Genomic DNA, 21,822 nt, shown 5'->3' on the forward strand with positions numbered 1-21,822 from the left:
CTAGTCATTCTCATTTGCGTATTGAAGTCAAAGAATGAAGATGTGAATGAAATGTATTGTAGAATAGAAGGTCGTCCACTATATTCTCAAATAATGAGTCGTGATAGCTACAAGGCAATAACTCGAGTAATGCTTTTTGATAACGCTGAGAATAGAAGAAAGCATAGGTCTCCAGATAAGCTCGAACCTATAAGAGATGTGTTTGAGACTTGGACTGTTTACCTCCGAGAAGCGTACATTCCTGGTTGCATCATGACTGTAGACGAACAACTGGTCACTTTTAGAGGGTGATGCCCTTTTAGACAGTACAGGCCATCGAAACCTGGTAAATACAGAATCAAGCTGTGGCTTATTTGTGATTCTCAAACAGCTCATGTTTGGAAAGCTCAAATCTACAAGGGTAAGGAAGCTGGAGATAATAGGGAGAAAAATCAAGGAGAGAGAGTAGTGAAGGAAATCGAAGAAAGTGGATGAAACATCAAGTGCGATAATTTTTTCACCAGTGTATCTCTTGCAAGGGATCTACTTGCCAAGAAACTTACTCTGGTCGGCACGATGCGAAAGAACAAAGGAGAGCTGCCGCCAGAGTTTACTGCCACAAAACAGCGAGTGTGTTGCTCAACTTTGTTTGGATTTCAAGATGATCTCATGATAGCATCATATTGCCCCAAGAAGAACGAGGTGGTGATTCTACTTTCTCCGTTGCATGAACAGCCGAAAATCGATGCTTCCACAGCACAGCTAAAGCCTGATGTTATAATTACTTATAATAACACAAAATTTGGTGTTGACAAATTGGACCAAATGGTACGAAACTACAGTGTGAAACAAAAAACTCGGAGATGGCCAATGGTTATATTTCATGACATGATCGACATAAGTGCACTAAATGCATTTGTTTTGTACCAAACAGTACATCCGGAAGAATTGGGAGCGAAAACGGGTAGACGTAGAAGGTTCTTGCAGAACCTGGGAAAGGAGCTCAGTGGCAAACTAGTAATGGACGAGCAAACCAACGGGTGTTCAAATGAAGAGCAAGGTGTGCAGAAGCAATCCAGAAGGAGGTGCCACATTTGTTCATCAAAAATGGATCGGAAAACAAAAACAGTGTGCTCGAAAATGTAAGCAAAACGTTTGTACTCGGCATTCACGTGTCCTATGTAACACATGTTGATCGATGTTGTAAGTTATTTTTAACAAACAGTAAATAATAACAACATGTAAATGCTTACAAATCATTAATGAATACTCCACGCCTGATAAAAATGTTCCAAATGTAAGAAAACTTTTATACTCAAAACTCAAGGGTTTCTTTTTAACACATGTTATTCAATATTTAAAGTTCTTTTGTAAAACATGTTTCATATTAAAAACATGTAAATGGTTAAATGCCATTAATAAATAACCTGAAGCATTATTTTTCAATCTAGACCCGATCCAACATTATCATATAGTCATTGTAGCCGTTGTTATAGTATTAATACTGGCACCGCCATTGCTCTCGTATCATATGTGTACAAAAAAATATTCAGATTACATCTGATTGTTGAGGAACTGATCTCTTGTACCAACATCATATTGTAGATTGGTGCATATATTACTCACTATTAAATGAAATAAACAATGTTAAATTGTATAAAGTTAAATTTAACACTACTTACGTGAGTGAGTATGAAGCTTTTTTGGAACAATGTTTCAGGGTCCTATTGCCCCATTCATCAGATTCGTAAATATTTTCCTAAGCACTGAACATAGTGCCGTGTTAAAAAGTGTTAAAAGAGGATGCAAATGTGGCAGGGAGTATATCGGGCAGACGGGAAGAATCATGCACGTGAGATGGGGGATCATGATGATAACATCAGAGAGGGAGTCCCCAAAATGGGGCTATCTGAACATATCATTAAAAGTGGGCATAAAATCGTAAGAAGAGAGGTCATCAGGAAAGAGGAAAATAAATTAGGTAGAAATGTTATGAAGCCACGAATATTTGTATAGGGAGGAGTACTAAACTTAACAGGGATGATGGCAACTTGGAAGAAGGGTGGGTTAGACTTTTCAAAAAATGGGATAAGGCAATGATAACTGAACCTAAGATCGGCTTTCATGTTACTCCGGAGGTCATCCGAGCGGCCAGTGAGGAACGAGAATTTATGTTAGAATGGTGAGGTAATAGGAGGGGAAGGGGGACTGAATAGGAGGGGGAGCAGCTTTCACCTCATATCAGATTGGTGTTGTTCACATCAGTGCTGGCCTTGCAACTGACGTGGGTTTTTATCGATTTCAAGTGTTCCCGTTTTTAAGTGGTTCTAATCGAAATAGGTGGTTTGTCTTTACGGGATTTGTAATATGTGGAGTTTTTTTTTAATTAGGAATGTGTCGGTGAAAGTGTTAAGTGTTTTCAACCCTACCCTCAACCTAATCCTCTTTTAACACTTTTTAACGCGTCACTATGTTCAGTGCTTAGGAAAATATTTACGAACCTGATGAAGGGGGCAGTAGGGCCCTAAAACGTTGTTCCAAAAAAGCTTCATACTCACTCACGTAAGTAGTGTTAAATTTAACTTTATAAAATTTAACGTTGTTTATTTCATGTACCAACTTTTTCTTAACTCGTAAAAATTATTTTATGGTCAAAAATGAAAACATAATGTAGTGCAATCATTTCATAAAAAAAAGGGAAGTCTACTATATTGCTAAGTGCAGTCTGCTTCTTTCATGCACGGCACCAGAAAATTTTGACCGGCTGGTCAGGAGCAAAATACTGATAAATTAGGGTTGACAGATATCAACTTTTGAGTTTCACACACAGATATTCCCTCATCCTTTTCCCGAATTATTTTTTATTTCTTTCACCTTTTCTCATTGCTATGGTACGTCTTTATTTTTCCCTTCCACAATTTGTCTCTGCTTGTATTACACCCGCCCCCCTCTCTCTGTGTTTTAAAAGACACATCAACGTGCACGGGTAATCCGTTCACCAAATCTTCTGATTAAAATTCTCTCTATCCGCTCCAGTCTAAAAAAAAAAAAAAGTAGCAATAGTAACCGATGTCGTCACCTGTTGTAAACCTCTTGGCTATCATTCCTATCTTTCAGTCACACTTTAAACTGTAGGCTCAGTCCTGGTTAGGCTTACTGTGCATAAAGTGGACTTAAACCACCAACTCAATCAAGCTATCTTTCCTGTGTGAATCTTGATATGGCCTCCCTACTTCTCTCATTTATGTGTCCCTTCCCTGATGCCCTTCAATTGCTCAGTATGTACTTCGCTTTGTACAGTCATGGACACTTCTGGGTTGTAACAATTCCCTTGAAAGTTAATGGAATTCTTACAACCCAGAAGTTTCCGTGACTATATGGGATATTTTATCTTATTCCTTTAAATTAAGAAGAAATTTATCATAGCCCATACTTTATTAGTTGAACAACATATTACATTAATTGATTTGATTCATTTGTTGTATTTAACTTCTCTTTTCTTCCACTTTTGGGTAATTGCGAAGTTGAGGATGAATTGTGATAAGATGAAGCAGACGAAGGGACAATCACAAACACACACAGGCAGATCACAAAATCACAAAAAAACTCCACGTAGGATTGTACTGGCTGAGAGTCCAGACATCATAGTCTCGTTAGTCTGCTATATACAGTCCAGGGTGTACTATGTGGAAGACAGTCTGACATTGGGTTGGTGGATTACAATATGCTGTTAAATTCATGAGACAATTATTGAAAATATGGATCAAAATCCATTTTCCCTCCAAAATTCGCTTTTCCTCTGTAATCCGCTATCCTTCCAGAACCTGTTTTGCCTCCGTAATTCTTCTCTCTCCGAAATCCGGGTTCCCTCCAAAATCCAGGTAGTATATTTTCCAAATTGCGGAATCCGGATTTTTTTGGCCATCCCTAGTCCACATGAGACATCCCTGATGTTAAATTACAATTGTGAAAAAACTTCGACGTAGAGCCTTGCTCTTTGTAGCATTATGTAAAGCAACTTAAAAAGTTTTTTTTAAAAAGAAAAATAGCGCACTCATATGTGCGCTCCTTTCATATTCATTCATTATGTAACTTTACACTATTTGGAGCATTTCTGAGAAAACCTGACGTTGATAGGGGACACCGTTCCCGAGATATATCAAATCAAAAAATATCCAATATGGCAGATTATTTTCAAGATGTCGGCCATCAGGGTGCAGATATCGATTGGCTACTCGACTGAAAATATATTTAATGATATAACAATTAATTTTACTAAGTCTCTTGCTTTTATCAAAAAGTCAGTGATTTGGGGCTTCGCTGCCGGCGAAGATAACAGGTAATAAAGACACTTTTTTGGCACTATCTTCCATTTTGGGACACATTTTATAGCGTATTTTTCATTCAAATGCATTAAAACTTATATTGTTTAAAACTTATGTAATTTTTATTTGGGGGTCTTTTTCTTTTTATGTTGTATAAGAATAGGTGTGTATATGGTCTACGACTTTTATTCCAAACAATTTCCTGTCATTTTATTTATTCAAAAGTTACAAGGCAAAAACTTCAAAAAGTGCTAGAAAAAATACATACTTTAAAGAATATTTCTAAATTACGATAACACCACTGATATTAGGGAACAGGTAAACAGAATCTTTTTCGTAGTCCATCTAATGAGGATCAAGACTATTCTTTTTTTTTTTTTTTTTTCGTTTACAACCATTGGTTACTGAGATACAGGTCATTAACTGGAAAGTCTGCCATGTTGGATGCCAACTTGAATTACTCAAATTGCTCAAGGTTGACAGGGTGGCATCAATTGGATCTGAAATGTACATAACGTAAACTTTCAAAAAAAAAAAATAAAAAAAAAAAAATAATAAAAAAAAATAATCATACCTCAAATCAAGGTTATGTCACTTTTAGGCATTTGGCACCCAGACTAGGACTTGATGTTCATGTCAAGTTGTCAAAAGTATTATTAAGTAATTAATTAATAATTACTTCATTATACAATGCTGAATTGAAAAATGAGATGAAGTCTTTTTGTCTGCTAGCTATAGATCGTCCACAAACAAAGGAACCTTTAGTCAGAAGCCTTTGTGCAACTTCCCTCCCTTCCATCCCTTCAGCTCATCCCAAGGTGAAGTCTGCTCCACTCTACTCCTTCCCTCCATGTGTGAATGGGATGCACATTGCACTTGGTTCAGTGCAGATTCTTTTGCTTGTGGTCCCATTGTAATAATGAGATAACCATGTGAGGAAGACAAATGTAAATAGGTCAATTGTGTAAATGGAATTAAACTTATAATGAATTGAAGTTTAACCTTTAAAGTCCCGTGGTGCTTATGCAGTTTTTACTGCTGTCCCAGGCCATTTAAACAAGTTTTTTGTAAGGTTTAGCAAAAATCATTATAGCTTTCTTCCTATGGCAGATAATTTAGTGAAACAAGAAACATTTTACTAAGAATAAAATGTATTTTGACTTAGAATAGACAAAGTGTTGGTATGATATGTGTTTGTTATTATTCGTGGATTCAAATGTGAAAATTAAAAAAATAGAAAAGATAAAATTTTACCCCTCCCTGTTGAGGCATGGGACAGGAAAAAATTCTATGTCCTATTTGCAACCACATGTCTATGTATTTGGTCTAGGAATTAATTCGTGCGGTTGTTACGCACACATTGAAGCTGTAGTTCAAACACAAAATACATAAATACCTTAAGAAAAATATTGTCCATCGCGAGCCACCACTTTCACCCATTTGTCAGGCAAGTTACGGATTCAGTGGCGAAAGAAGTCCTCATCCTTTGAAGCGATCCAGTCAGAGACCCATTTTTCGATATCTTCTGAAGAAGTGAACCGCTGTCCAATCAAATCGTTATTCATGCAATCGAACAAGTAGTAGTCCGAAGGAGCAACGTCTGGTGAATACGGTGGGTGGGGTAAAACTTCCCATCCGACATTTTCTAAATAGGTTTTGACCGGTTTTGCGACTTGTGGGCGAGCGTTATCATGTTGAAAAATAAGTTTATCATGTATCTTTAGTATATTTATTTAATAATCTTGTACGAGCAAAATTAGAATACGGGAGTACGGTATGGAACCCATATATCTCATGCCATATCAATAAAATTGAAAAAATTCAGAATAAATTTTTACGACATATTTACTACAAAAAATACAAGAGATCTTCATATGCTGATCGCATCTCCTATGTTAAATTACTAAATGAATTCTCATGTGATACACTTCAACGAAGGCGCGAAACGGCTGACCATATATTCCTATACAAACTTATCAATGGTATACTTGAGTGTGAAAATCTTATACAGTTGATAAACTTTAACGTCAATTATAAGGTATTAAGAGTAAGACAACCATTTTACTGCAATAAATCAAACACAAATTTCCATCAAAATTCTCCAATCATTAGATTATTAAGTAAACATAATAATATTGTCCCGAATGGAATTGATTTGGATTTTGCTTTAAATATTAAAAACTATCTATATAGTTTAAACAACATATTAGATATAATATACAAATAAAACAGATCTAATGCTAGAGTGATTTATTTATAGTCTCAAATACAATTTATAGCTTTCTAAATTTTGTATACATATAAACGAATTCAAATTTGAACTTTTGCTTTGTATTGATTATTCCTGTTTCCTATCTAAATAGTGGTATTCGTATAATTTCTTTATTATTCTCAATCTTTTATAGTTTGTTACTTGTTTATGTTTTGTTTCTTCTGTCCTTTAGTTTTCTCCTCTGTTCAAAATTTGTAATATGTATATGTATGTAATTTTTTGTATTTGTGTAACTTTTGTATTTGTATAACTTTTTGTAGTCATATTTTTCTAATGTTTTGTGTAATAATTACTATGTGTTTGTATAATGTGTTATATATTTATGTAAATTATATTGTATATAGCAAATTGTAATGCCTATTGTAATTGGAGCATTCGCTCTGTTATAGGCGATTGGTTAATAAATAAATAAATAAATAAATAAATGTCTGTTCTCCCATTCTGGTCATTTCCTGGCCAGAGCTTGCTTCAAACGCATTAATTGTCGTCGATAACGTTCTCCATTAATAGTTTCACCCGGTTGCAGCAGCTCATAGTACACCACACCTTTCATATCCCACCATATGCACAGCATAACCTTTGCACAGTGAATATCTCGTTTCGGTTGTGATGGACCTGGTTCACCTGGCTTCACCCAGGCCTTTTTTCGTTTCGGGTTCTCGTAATGGATCCACTTCTCATCGCCAGTAACAATGCGATGCAAAAACCCCTTTCTTTTCTGTCTTTGAAGCAGCAATTCGCAAATGGTTTTTCGTCTTTCAACGTCTGTCTTTCAATTCATGTGGAACCCAATGTGACATCTTTTGAATCATTCCCATGGGGTTGAGGCATTTGGAAACTGTTGTTTGATCAACGCCTAATGCTTCTGCAAGTTCTTCCTGCGTTTGACACGAATCCTGATCGAGCAATGCTCTCAATTCTTGGTCTTCAAATTTTTTTGGCTGTCCAGGTCGCTCTTGGTCTTCCTGCCGAAATCACCACTTCTAAACCGTGCAAACCACTTCTGACACGTTTGCTCGGCTAGCGCATGGTCACCATACACTTCCACCAAAATACGATGACTTTTGGTAGCACTTTTCTGCATGTTAAAGTAATGAAGCAGAACACCCCGCAAAAACACTTTATCTGGCACGAACTGCGCCATGTTCAGTTGACTACAAAATGCTATTGTTGACGCGTCAATCAACTGCCCTATACTACGAACGATGCACGCTGACAGGAGTTTTCAACGCATGTGTGGATACACTGAACTGTGGGATGATACGCTCGTTATGCCATCTCTTGTCCAGGTGCACGAATTAATTCCTAGACCAAATACATTATAATTCAATATTTGTTTTGTTCCTAATGCCTTTTGCCATCCGAAGAAAAAAAATGAAGTGCATGAGTTATTTTCGACAAGGGTTGGCAACACTTACAATGAAGTGCAGGAGTTATTTTCGACAAGGGTTGGCAACATGCACAACAAAGTGCAAGAATTATTTTAGCCCCGATTCCACCTTTTACTCCCCCCCTTTCATTTTCCTTCTCAAGAAAGAGTGGTTGTCTTCTGAAACAAGCATTGTGCAAAGTCCATTTCACCTGCTGAAAAGTTATTTCCCCAAACACTTTTGACAACAAATTCCTCTCCCCCTCCGACCATGACCTGCTTCCGCATATTGAGAAGGAAAACAATAGACAAACTATTTCCTCATACGTCCCTTTCCTGCAAAGCATAGATTGTAAACAAGCATTTAGAACAGCACCATGCCTCCTTCACTGCGCCGACAAAGAGGAGGTGTAAATTTAGCAGCTGACGTCATTAGGGAGTTGAAGAGCACCAGCGTCGCTGTCTATGCATATCAACTCTTGGTTTCAAGTTCCTCGCCCTTCATCGGTCAGCACATGACCGATCGGGACTGTGGTCAAAAATGCCATCGGTCAGCACATGACCGATCTGAACTTAAAAGGTTAATTATGTTTCTCAGTATTACTTTTTCCAGTTACATGGTTTTCCAGTGATCTCAGAGATTTCTTGTTATTTTTGCAATAATGCAGTTTTCACTTATATATTCATCTCTGTTTTGTGTTTTATTATGTAAACATAAATAATGTGTTACTGTGGTACATTAGAATTTTCATAAATTGCGCTAGAATATCTTTAGTTAGAAGAACTGATTTACTTTTTATCACATAAGGTGTAGGAAAAGTCTGTTCAAGCCTTTGAATCATGATTTATTCTACAGGTGCAACAAATTGTAAAAAGGGCAGGCATGCAGGGCTCACAGTTCCTTGGGCAACCGGAGGAGGTTCAGACGTGAGTATGAATTCATAATTAGTAAAAGTAACACATCCCCCCCTCTTTTAAACTTCTCTGCCCCCAATCATTATGTCTCAGTAGTGACAATTAGACACTTTTATTTCGTTTTTGACTTAAACATGCTTCATATTTCTTAGTCGGAGCCCAACCATGATGACCTGCAAAGTGAAGATGAAATAAAGTTGTGCTCTTTTTTTGTTCTGAATTTTTTTTACTGTCCTTGTATCCCCTCCTATAAGTAATAATATTTCACTAGGAAATTGGTGTTTTCGGGTTATGATCATGATTTCAGGACTTAAACCCTTTGCCATAGTGAGCCATGTTGGTTGTTCATGTGCAGTTTTATTTCTCCTAGTATAGTTCAACAATTATTTTTTTTTGAGTGTGTAAAAGAGGTTGTCATGGGTATCTGCAATTTTTATTAATTTCTTTACAGTTTTTGCAATTGTGTTGAGCAGTACATATGACTCCATTTTTGAGAAAACAATCACAAATATAGCCACAGCAACTAATCACCAAATTTTTCTTTGTAATCTATATGTCATAGAACAACAATATTTTTTCACTATCCATGTTGAGAATATTATGTTAGTCTATAGACCCATTATTGGAATTATGTGTGAAGTGGCATGCCCCAGCGACTAAATCTAGGGTACTTTTTAAAATTTGGTGCATATTTTCAGTTTTTGGCTCACTAACAGAACCATAGGCAGATCTAGAACTTTTTTCTGGGAGAGAGACAAAATTGTATGTGCAGATTTTTCAACATATTAAAAGAGGTCTAATATATGTGTGTGTGTGTGTGTGTAATATTCACTTCAAGACAATCACAAGGGTCTGTTTTAAGTCCAGTTTGTGGCCATATAAACTAATTGGGGCTGCACATGCAAAGTGAAATCCAAGCCACCATACAATTCCCTTCTAATAGCCTGAGTACTAGGTTTATTCCTGTGTAATTGATTCCATATTTGCTTCTCAAATATTTACAGCAGAATTAATCAATTTTCTGTGATTTCCATAACTCTCAGGATTATTCAGACTTCAGAAAATGTCAGTAAATAAACTCTAAATTTCATGTTTACGAGTTTATTTTGCATTTTGCAGTTCATTTTTCATCATTTCATAGTAAATCATGGTGGGAGTACATTTCTCACACCTTTCCAAAGTGTGAAAAATTAAAATTAGTGTGTTATTTCACATTTCGTGTTTCCGTCAAAAGCAAAATATACAGTGTCTTATACATGTTATATTAAAAATAATAAACCCTATCCTGCATAAATCATGCATGTGGGCACCATTTCTAGAAATCTAGATGCAACAAAAAGTTTTATCATTCATTTTGTATTTAGAGACAAAATTATGACAAGAATTCACTCACTTGACATAATATTCATTAGTAGGGAGACAAATTTATGGTAAATAAAAACTGAAGAGAGCGGTAAATAAAATGTTAGATCTTATCGCTGCTACAGCTAGCAAGTTCAATGAAACTGGAAGTTCAGTAAGCAGTTGGGGGAAGAAAGGAACAACAGGGAGCGAAGTTTTTGAACTGAGATTATGTGCATGGGAAATCCCAATTTGCAGCATCTTCCTGATGTGATCGAAGATAAAACGTTCTTCAGCTGCAAGTGGTAGGAAACTTTAGGCAAACGTGACGCATGCGTCAATTGTGGGAAAAGAATTATTACTTTCTTTCACTTCAGATCCAAGAAATGTAATATAAGCTTAGTTGAGCACTCTAGTATAAAATAAATACTTCTCCTATATGAAGAAATTAGAATGTAGAAATGCTCATTAATGTCGTCGTAGAGCAAGCTGTCCTTTTTCCCACAATTGACGCATGCACCGCATGCGTTCAGGAGATGCCTCTGTACTCAAGAATTATGGATTGATTGATTCACATTGTTTTTAAGTCCATTTTTGGCACAGGAAGGCTAATCGGGACTGGACCTACAGTTTAAAGGGGAATTCGAACCACTATGTGCCTCCACCAGGTACTCAACCTGGGACCCAGGATTATGGAAAAACTGAGCTGACATTTGTGCAATGGCTTAAAAGTTCATTCTTGCAGTCATTTACATGTAGCAATGCTCTAATTAAAATCGTTTCCAGGAATAATTCATAATATTAATAGGGAAAGGAATTTGTTTAAACAGTTATTTTTCTATTGTATTTGTGGAATGTCTATTATACAAGCTCTTGCTTAATAGGATGTTAATTGTGGTACCTCTGGGTTTTTACAGAATTGCTGTATATCCGCCACCTCCGGCAAAAGGAGGCATTGCGATCAATACAGAAGATTACATGTGCTTAGGAGAAGACCAGTTTTTAAATGATGTTATAATAGATTTTTACCTGAAGTAAGTATCACAAAAATATTTTCTTCATAGTCCCCAAGTCTTGTTACAGATACATAATGTCCTGCATGGAAATATAAGAAGTAACATCTTTTGTTTCATGCATCTGTGTATAATTTAACATATTTTTAACATTGCTGGGAGAATGTGAATATTTCTTTTGATGTAATCCTGTGAGGGCTAACGATGTTATCTACACTGGGTACTTTACCTTTTTAATGTGTTGTGTTTGTCCTGTGTAGGTCCCTTTATGACCTTGCACTTTTAACTTTTCCAAAGGGGCTTTTTACACCCCTTCTTTAACTCTTAGGTAAGATTTTTAGATAAGGCTCTATTTCCCCGTATATATTGAAGGGTGCAAAATGGCCATATATGCCGAAGCACCCAACAATTGTAATTCATTCCTTCATCTAAGCATGTTAGATTCATTCCTTCATCTAAGCATGTGACTATGATAAGCTGTTAAGCTCATGATTTTTCACCTTTTATCAGAATGTTTAGCGACACCTAGAAAAGCGGCCCTCTTCTGGTGAAATTCGAGCATGTACCTCCCGTCACATGGGATGCGTGTCAGTGTTATTTGTCACAGGATAAGTAACTCAAAACAACTTCCTCAAAAATCGTTTCCGTGTGAGAAATTGTCAGGAACAGATGCTCTTGTTAACTGCATATAACACCTATCAACAGGCGAAAATACTAGAGGTCTGCAAAGTTGATTCATGGCCCGCCCGCCGTAATGGGAAGAAATACCCACGCACTCCCACCCAGCGCAGGTGTTGTGAACCAGCCTGACTTGCCCATCTGAACGGGAAACTTTTGTGCATCCATCAGTACCCAGCGTTGTTCAACAGCAGTCAGACAGAAGCTCCGGCATCGGACGTAGGAGTGGACAGTGCATACAGGAAAACTTAATTACATACAGTGTGAATATGTTGCAGGCAAATATTGTTAAAACTGATAATACAATGTTTGAAATTTGAATGTCACTGCATGAAAACGTATGGGCAGAGTCAAAAGGCAGTATTTCGAACTTTAGTGGTCTGTTACTTAGAGGCTGCTCAGGAGGAATCTCATAAACGACTGTTGAGTGACGTCCCGTTTGATGGGCATGTTAATTTCAAACATCTTTGGAGGAAAACCTACGTTGGTTTGGGCTTCTGTTTTTGAATGAGCGAACAAAAACTATTTAGGATAGTTTTCTTTTTTATAATCGAATTTATGAAGTTGTATACCCGTTGTATTTTCCTTTATGCATTTTATCAATATGTTGTAATTAAGTATAGAAATGCAACAAGACATTAAAAATAGTTTTGAAAATGTAGCTGCCTCAAGTGGGGATTGAACATTAGACCCTCACTACCGCAAGAAACTGCCTTAACCATTCTGCCATTTTGTCAACCTTGTGGAAATTATTATTCTTCTCTCTCCTTTTTGTAGGCTACTACTTACCTCTTACATAATTTCTTTTATACTGGAACAGACTTGAAATAATTATACAAAACAGTTTTTAACACTGAATCTACTTACGTTGGTTTATTGAGAATTCTGAACAGCCTCCCCATTAATCAGTTATCATGAAATGATTCCCTTAGCACTATGCCAAGAATAACCATGGCTGTACCATCTGCCCGAGGGAGTGCAACTGTGAATACCCACTCCTGCAAGGGCATGACTTGTTAGTCCGTGACTGCAGTTGGAAGCATGTGGGTCCTGCCCAGCAAAGAACCAAGCAGGGATGGCATCAGCCTGCATCCATCCACCACTTGCTGCTCATCGAGCGCTTGGGTTCTGGCAGGTCGGATAAGTGGACTTACCTTCTTCCAGTGTCATGCCCGCACATGCAACTCTCTAGTAAATACAAATCATGACTGTGAGTTTTTCAGTGTTTACAGGAAATTATTGTCACTATGCCACTGTATACAGGGTGACCTGTAATTCGATGTATTCCCTGAAAGGGGTTAAAGTAGTCAATTTGCATTAAATTTGACCATATGATACCCCGTCCGAAAATTAGTCGTTTTTTTAGATAATCGAATTTCTATTGTTTTTTTTTAAATGACAATTTTCCACATAAAAATGCGAATTGAGAAAAAACAGCTCATTGTATGGCACATATTTCAGCATTTTCTGATAGCTAACAAATAAGTGGTTGGTTGGAAAAAGGTTCGTCCCAAATTACAATCACATGTAAGTAATGGGTCAATCTAACTCCAATCTTAGTTTACTTGGCAACATATTAATAACAAAAATGGTATGACACGAAGCGTACAAATTACTTAAATTACTTCCTTGTGTCATCAGCTATCCAACAAGGTACAAATGTTGCTAACATTCACATTTGTGTACAAGAAATAATACTTTATTCATCTTCATGTGAATGGAATCAATGAACAATACAATTAAAGAACATTACATGTCTTGCTCAAAGTGGGCACCTCTGTTACGAATGCAGGCACGCATATAATTATGGTATGGATTTGCACAGCTAAGAAAGTTATATTCCATTATTTTTTGTGACAAATACCCATGATACACCTCCCTATGTCGGGAGGTGCACGCTCTAATATCACCAGAACAGCATAGTTTATCTCGATGTCACAAACTGTTCTGAGTGAAGATGAAAAATCATAAACAGCCATTTCACTTTCACATGTGTTTTATTTTAAAATTATTATTACTAAAGAATCCCAACCTCGTAATTTGTATTTGTATTTGTGCCTGTTGATACATATGTGTTATACAGGGTGACCTGTAACTAGATGTATTCCCTGAAAGGGGTTAAAGTAGAGGCAATTTGCAATAAATTTGACCATATAATACCTCATCCAAAAATTAGTAGTTTTCGATATAATCGAATTTCTGTTGCTTTTTAATTACAATTTTCCACAGAAAAATGCAAATTGAGAAAAAACTGCTCATTGTATGGCACATATTTCAGCGTTTTCTAATAACTAACAGATAAGTGGTTGGTTGGAAAAAAGTTTGTCCAAAATAACAATCACATGTAAGTAATGGGTGGATCTAAACTTACAAGTGGCGATAAAAAAATGCACTCTTACTTTACTTGTCAAAGTATTAATAACAAAAATAGTATGACACGAAGGGTACAAATTACTTAAATCACTTCCTTGTGTCATCAGTTATCCAACAAGGTACAAATATATACGGAGAAACTAGTACTCATCAGAGTTTTGTTAGCCAAATTCAGACTTCAGGCCGAAGAAAATGGGGAAATGCTCAGGGAAAAGAGCTCTACAGAAGAATAGAAGAAATATTTAATCGAGCTACAAAAGAATAGAAGAAATAGATGATCCTTCTATAGAAGAAAGATGATCTTTCTACATAGGAATAGTAGAAATATTTAACCATTGTACAGAAGAATAGAAGAAATAGATGATCCTTCTGTAGAAGAAAAGAAGAAATAGATGATCTTTTCTACTTAAGAATAGTAGAAATATTTAACCATAGTACAGAAGAAGAGAAGAAATAGATGATCCTTTTATAGAAGAAAAGAAGAAATAGATGATCCTTTCTACATAAGAATAGTAGAAATATTTAAACATTGTACAGAAGAAGAAATAGATGATTCTTCTATAGAAGAAAAGAAGAAATGGATGATCCTTTCTACATAAGAATAATAGAAATATTTAACCACTACAGAAGAATAGAAGAAATAGATGCTTGTATAGAAGAAAGGAAGAAATAGACGATCCTTCTACAGAAGAATAGAAGAAATATTTAATCGATCTACAGAAGAATAGAAGAAATATTTAATTGATTACAGAAGAATAGAAGAAATAAGTGATCCTTCTACAGAAGAAATAGATGATCCTTCTACAGAAGAATAGAAGAAATAGTTAATCCTGTCATAGAATAATAAGGTAATAAAAAATAACCTTTCCCAAAGAAGAAGTAGTTGACCACTCCATAGAAGGAAGAAGAAGAAGCCATCCTTTTTTTTCTAGAAGAAGAATATATTTTTTGTATCCAGAATTTAAGCATATAATATTTGTAATTGTGAAGGTTTCAGAATATATATTCTCATTCTTATATCCATTGTCATAATCTGCTTTCTGATTTACATTCCAAAGAAAAGAACCCATAACCCTGGAGATTAGCTGTGGTATACAGAAGTTGTACTCCTAAAGTATGACACACATGAAGGCACTTAACACAATTCTAATGGGATGTTCAGCTTGTAGTAGTTTTTTAAATCTAATTTTATGTAATATTCAATTTTTGTTAAAAATATTATAATTATAAATTATTATTTTATAGCGTCAGAATTCAACCATATGATTTAGTTGTGAGGATATCTAACAAGGATATAAATTTCTCACTAAATTGTAATTTTCTGTGTCCGTATCTTGAAATTTTCTCCTCCTCTGTTGGAAAGAGAAATTGAATGTCACATGCCCACTCATTTGCTAATTTGTTTTGAAGTCATTCATATTTTGTAACTATAATTGCCTTTATTGTACACTGCAATTTGCAGTTGCTTAATTTTATTTCTTTTGACTTCTAGGTATTTGACAATGACAAAGCTGTCAGAAGATGATCGACAGCGGACTCATGTGTTCAGTTCCTTTTTTTATAAGCGTCTAACTACAAAACCAGTCAAAGGCCGTCGACCACATCCCATAGAAGACAATCCAGATATCTCCGCTGCTGAGAAGCGTCATAGTCGTGTAAAAGGCTGGACGAAGAGCGTTCATCTTTTTGAAAAGGATTTCATAGTCATTCCAATCAATGAGCAGTAAGTGGTTCTGCATTAGCAGATTGGTTTTTGTTAAAGTTGTCAGTATAGATATTAATATATCAAGTATACTGGTTCTGATTTATCAAATTAGTATGTAGTACCGAGTGATCAAAAAGTCACGCAACCCATGTAACATTTGTTTGAATCTGTGTTACCTGGGTGCATCATTACGAAGCCACTATGGCTGGGATGAACATCGGTACAACGGTTGGTACCCGGGACATCATCAGGAAGGGAAGAAGTAGGGAGGGATTTCCTGGGAAGTATCGGGTACATTAGTACGTTCGGTAGTGGAAATATAGAGAATTGTCAAGAATCAGTGAGAGAAGTTTGCAGTGTGTTTAGTAACGAGAATAAAGAAGGGGGTGTAAGATTACAATTTAAGAAAGAAACGAAAAAGAAGAATCTGGGTTAAATTTGGTTGGTTCCTAGGTCGAGTCCTTGCAGTGTTATCCTTTGCCTTTCTCCGGGGAGGCGTAACCTTTTTTCGTTTTGGCGTATCACTGTCTTCTGTATTAGTGTCTCCTTCTTGATGTTCCTGTGGGAGGTTCTGCTTCATTATCCTCTTGGTGATCTTAGTCCTAAGGAGGGATGTCCTGTTGTTGAGTTTGTCAAAGGTGGATTCTTTGTGATCTTCTGGGGGGTATATTACATTCCGGAGGTAGGGGTTGAATGGGGAGGTGAGTGATGCCGGATTTGAAGAGGGAATGTTCCTCTTTCGACACCAGGTTTGTTAAGTCGTTTAGTGACGTAAAGTGCTCGGGATTTCTTATTAACTGGTATGTGTTGAAGTTTGGTAGCTTTTGTCTTAAATCTTCGATTTGTTTGTTTGATGTCTGGCAAAAGAAGGCTTTATGTTCCGGTGTGTCCGTCTCGGTTTTACATTTCAGGCATTTATCAGTCTGTCTGAGGTTGTGCTTATTTAGGTGTTGACCGTAGGGACCGTGTCCCGTTAGGAAATGTATGAGACCTCTCGTGGGATGGAAATGGCCCATCGAAAGTCGTTCTTTTATGTTTGGAAGGAAGCTGTGAAGTCTCGTTCCTTGCGTAGCTTGTGTCCATTCCTGTTGCCAGACGCTAAACAAGTGGTTGTAAATTTCTGGTACCGTGGCAGGGCGTATTCCAATTAGTTTATAGATTTCGTCCTCTTGTCCATTTCTAAAGTAATACTTTGATGCTCTAGTTTTAATAACGATTTCAATAGGCTGTAGGCCCGCAATCATGAGAAGAGCCAGGGTTGAGGTTGTTCTGAATGCACCCGTTAGGCGAAGTATCATTTTGCGTTGTGAAGATCTCAATCTGTTTTTAATGTACTGTTTACTGGTTTCCATGGCCCACAGGGGCAAGCCATAGGAAATAATAGAATTATATATGGTAATGAGATATGTTTTTATGTGTGATAGTGGAAGGTTGTAGTTTGCTGAACTCAATGTGGCTAGACTGTTTATAGTTGTTTCGGCCTGGGTTGTTGCCAGGGCTATGTGTCTGTTAAAAAACATCTTCTCTTGAAGAGTAATACCAAGGTATTTAGCTTCTCTTACTCTTTTTAAATTTCTTTCTCTGAGTTTGATTTTAGGGTTTCTTTGTAACTTCCCCTTAAGGATAATATAATGAGTCTTTTCCGAAGCTATTTTGAGTTTAGCATGATCACACCAATTGGATAGCATATTGATTGCAGTAGATGCTTTATCTTCGATTTCCCTTCTTGAGTTACCGGAAGTGAGCATGATAATGTCATCCGCATAAGCTATGATCTGGTCTATGTCTGGATGGTCTTGTAGTTTCATAAGCGCAGGCTCCAAGTTAGTATTCCAAAGCTCGGGTCCCAGAATGGAACCCTGAGGACAACCTTTTGACGTGATCTTACTCATTTGTAGATCCGGATATTTGATGCTAACTTTTATGTTAGAGAAATAACTTTTCAGAAGTAGGAAGAGTGTACCTGGGCAGTTCATATTTTTAAGTGTTTGAAAAAGGCTGGGCCACCACAAGTTGTCAAATGCCCCGGCGATGTCCACCATAATTCCAACCATGTACTTGTTTGGAGTGTTTTGTGTTGTAGACGATAGCAGGCGTAATGCATCGTCTACAACACAACCTTTCGTGAACCCAAATTGTATCCCTGATATGGGTTTGAGCAGGCGAAATTCTTTGAGTCTTTTTAGGATAAGTTTCTCGAAGAGTTTTCCCAAAACGTTGAGAAGGCATATTGGTCTGTATGAATTGACCCTGGTTTCATCTTTATTTGGATGTTTCTTGATGATTATTAAGTTTGCTTCCTTCCAGGTTTCTGGGAATATCTTCTGAACAAGGCACTCATTAAATAGTTGAGTAATGTAAGGCGTAAGTACTGGGGTGATTTCTTGTATTATTTCCACAGGAATTCCGTCTGGTCCCGGGGACTTCTTCATTTTCATGCTGCTTATTTCGTTTTCTACTTCCTGGGTAGTGAAAGGTAATATTGGTGATTCTGGATATGGCTGGTGATAGATTTTTCTTGTATCCTTATTTTCATCGCTGTCGTTTTCAGGTTTGTCGTCTGGTATGAGATTCTTCATTAAGAAGTTGATGGTTTCTTCCAAGTCCTTTGTCATATTCGTGTTGTTCTCGTCATTAATTAAGGTGGAAATGGTTTGCGGTTTTTTTATTTTGCCGGTAGCTATTTTATACGGGGTGCCCCATTTATTTATTTCCAGACGTTTTTCGATGAAGATATTCCATTGTTGTGTCTTATAATTTAGTAGCTCGGTTTCGTATTGCTTTTTTTTGGCACGGTAAATCTGGAGGTTGGCATTTCTGTATTGTGCGATGATGGATTTTTGATATAGTTTCCTGGCTTTTTGCATTTGTTTCTTAAGGTTGGTTAATTTCTTTGGCCATGGCTTCCTCTTCATTTTCCTTTGGTTATTTCTGGGTGATGAATTTTCAATTGCTTGTCTGATGTTTGCAGAGAGTTCCTCTGCGAGCGTGTTGAGTGATTTTTGTTGGTCCAATTGTTCAGGGATAATGAGCTTTTCTAGGAATTTTTGATGATCGATTTTTCTCCAGTTCAATATGTTCTCCTGGTTTGTCTGTTCAAGCTGATGTTGCCTGTAGATTAAGTCGAATAGTATTTAGTTGTGGTCGCTTGTTGTGGCGAGATCTATAACTTTCCAGTTTTGGACATCGCCCAAGGCCCTTGCATTCCTGAGTGTTAGATCAATGTTGCTTGAGGCGCCCGCCCTTCCCCTGTAGGTGGGGGGATTATCTGGCTGATTTTCGACTTGTAGGTTGTGCTCAGAAATGAATTCCTCCATGGCTACCCCCTTGGTGTCGGTTTCTTGGCTGTACCACCACGGAGAGGAGGAGTTCGTGTCAGCTGTGATTATGATCTTGTAGTTTTTGTACGCATTGCAGATCAGATCGATTTTTTCCAAATATGGGTCTATGTCATGGCTGAATTGAAAATAACTATTTATTAGGATCCAAGAACCATGCTCGGAAGATATTTGAGCGCAATTTATGTGTGTGTCACAAAATTGTGCTATTTTGGTGATTGTTAGATTTCTGTTTAGGTTAATTATTGCTGCCATGGTTTGATTGCGGTCCTGAATTGTGTGAACGTTGAGTGGTATGTAGGGAATTTTGTTTTTGGATGTGTATGGTTCTTGCATGAGAATTATGTCAATGTATTGCTCTTTGCAGTAATTGATTGTTTCAAGTGTTGCAAGCTTGCTTCTTCTGGTGTTGATCTGTGCAACGCGTATCTTGTCGTTATCTATGAGTGCCGTACTAATTGGTGGCATCGGGGCCATTCGTTTGTTGCTATGAACTCCATTCTCCCGTGTGCCCTTACAAAGTCCGCGTAAATATCGTCAAGTACCAGGGACTCTCCGCGACGTCCGAAAGCTGTCTCGGTTAGCCGGAGCAGCTCCTCTGTGTCGGTAGGAAGGTTGTAAGTTTTTAACGTTATCCTGTCCACTGCTTCTGGTATGGGGAAGGTAATAGTTTTGCCCTTGCTATGCTTCTTCCTGACTAGTAGTCTCAGTGCAGTAATGAGAATATCTCTCTCTTCTAGTCGTGAAAGTTTCTAGTTGTGTTCGAAGTTTCTATATATTAAGTACGGATCCGAGGGATGGGATGAGTGTTCTGACGAGGGTGATGGAGGTTCCGAGTCAGTATCGAGATCGGTGTCATATAAGTCAAGTGTGTCTTCTGCAGTGAGTTCAATTTTCTTGAATGTGAGAGGGGTGTGAGATGATGTGTCAGATGTAGGTGTTCGTGTCAGAGCGGGTTTTATTACCTCAATTGGGGCAGAAGGTGTTGGAAAAGGGTCGTTGAGGATGGAATGGGTGTTTGTAGTGAATTTTATATTCTCCGATAGGTTGGACGGTTCAGTAGAGAGGTCGAGAAGGGTTGGGGGATTGAAGTATGTTCTATATGGGTACATGAAGGGGGGAGCTTCTGGGTTTAGCGTGGAAGAGTTTACTAAATCGATTGCTTTTTTTAGTCGGTATGCTGCCGCTCTTTTAGCGTTTCTTTTTCTTCTACTTGGTGGATTTCTTTTCCGTTTTGTTTTAGGGGTGTTCTCCATAGTCTGTCTTGTCCACTAGTCTTTGCCACATGAGGGTGTATGTTGGGCAGTCTTTGTTGTCTTTACTATTGCATGTTTTGTTCCTGTTTTTACATGGAATGCATGTTTTCGGTTGGTTTTTTTTTATCACAGTGTTGGCGTTCATGATTCTCATTTCCACAATGGGTGCACAAGGGTTTGTTTTTGCAGTATTTTACTATGTGGCCCAGATCTCCACATTTCAGGCAACGTGCAACCACGATATAATCTTTGATGAAAAGAGATAGGAACGGTAAATATACGTTTTCTGTGCGAAGAAGGATTTTTCTAATTTTACTTGTGGTTTGTACCACTAGATGTACTGTGTTGCTGTTACGGGGTCCTGTTTTAAATCTCACATTGAAATCATTTGTGTATTCTTCATATGGAATTGATTCTTGGAGATTAAGGCTGTAAAATTCTGTGTAAAATTCCTCTGGGTCTTTATTGGCCGGAACGTCATATATGATCAGAAGTGGATCCTTTTTTCGAGGGTTTTCTACTTTGATGTTGTGTTTAGGAAGATCTTTATTATTAATTAATTTCTCGGCTCCTTCTCTGGAAGCTGTTTCCACTGTCACCATTTGATTTGTGGTTCTTATGCTTTTGATTTTGATATTTTCCCTCACTGGATTTACTGTGGTGGTCAAAATTTCCTGTATCTTCTTAGCACTCATTTTCCTATCTTTGTCGGACATAAAGACAGTGTGCTTTACGGTAGATGTGGCTTTCTGTATTTGTTGTTGTTTGTCGGATTTTTTTTGTTGATACAACCTGGGAGTATAATACGTCTTCTCTAGGGGTTGCAGATTGGACATGGTGATTTCTATCTTGAAGGATTTTATTTACGGCGTTGAGTGATTTGTTCTCCGACACTGTTTCTTCATGTACTTGTTCTAATTTGCTCATCAGTTCTAAGAGGATGGATTTTCTTTCTTCTGATATGTTTTTATCTTTAGCGACGAGGGTAGTAATTTCTAATACCAGTTTTCTGTGCATCTCTAGCTTGATAGTCTGAGAAACGGGAACACTGTCTATTGAAGATACGCCAGTCGCATCGGAGTTTGATGTCTGAACGTTGGTGCCTGGTGTCTGGGAGGAAGGGGTGGCTGAGGGGCTGAAGGGGTTTGCAGGTGACGGGTTGAATGACTTTTTCCAGTGGTCCTGGGGCTGTTGTAGGGGCGAATCAGGCTTCCTTTTTGTCAGAGGTGAAGGTGGGAGGGAATGACGGACAGGGCCA

General features: G+C 37.3%; 1 protein-coding gene across 3 annotated transcripts in view; it reads left to right on the forward strand.

Annotated features, from left to right (window-relative positions):
* Window positions 1-21,822, forward strand: part of LOC146002602 (uncharacterized) — a 146,872-nt gene that overhangs the window by 95,311 nt on the left and 29,739 nt on the right. For all 3 annotated transcript variants that reach the window (XM_083140560.1, XM_083140559.1, XM_083140561.1), the window contains 3 exons: window positions 8,802-8,872; window positions 11,119-11,235; window positions 15,758-15,988. In XM_083140560.1, the coding sequence (XP_082996686.1) occupies window positions 8,802-8,872; window positions 11,119-11,235; window positions 15,758-15,988 (419 nt within the window). The remainder of the gene's footprint in view (window positions 1-8,801; window positions 8,873-11,118; window positions 11,236-15,757; window positions 15,989-21,822) is intronic.

The sequence above is a fragment of the Lepisma saccharinum genome, chromosome 18, assembly GCF_977018435.1.
Source record: "Lepisma saccharinum chromosome 18, izLepSacc3.1, whole genome shotgun sequence".
Classification (NCBI taxonomy): domain Eukaryota; kingdom Metazoa; phylum Arthropoda; class Insecta; order Zygentoma; family Lepismatidae; genus Lepisma; species Lepisma saccharinum.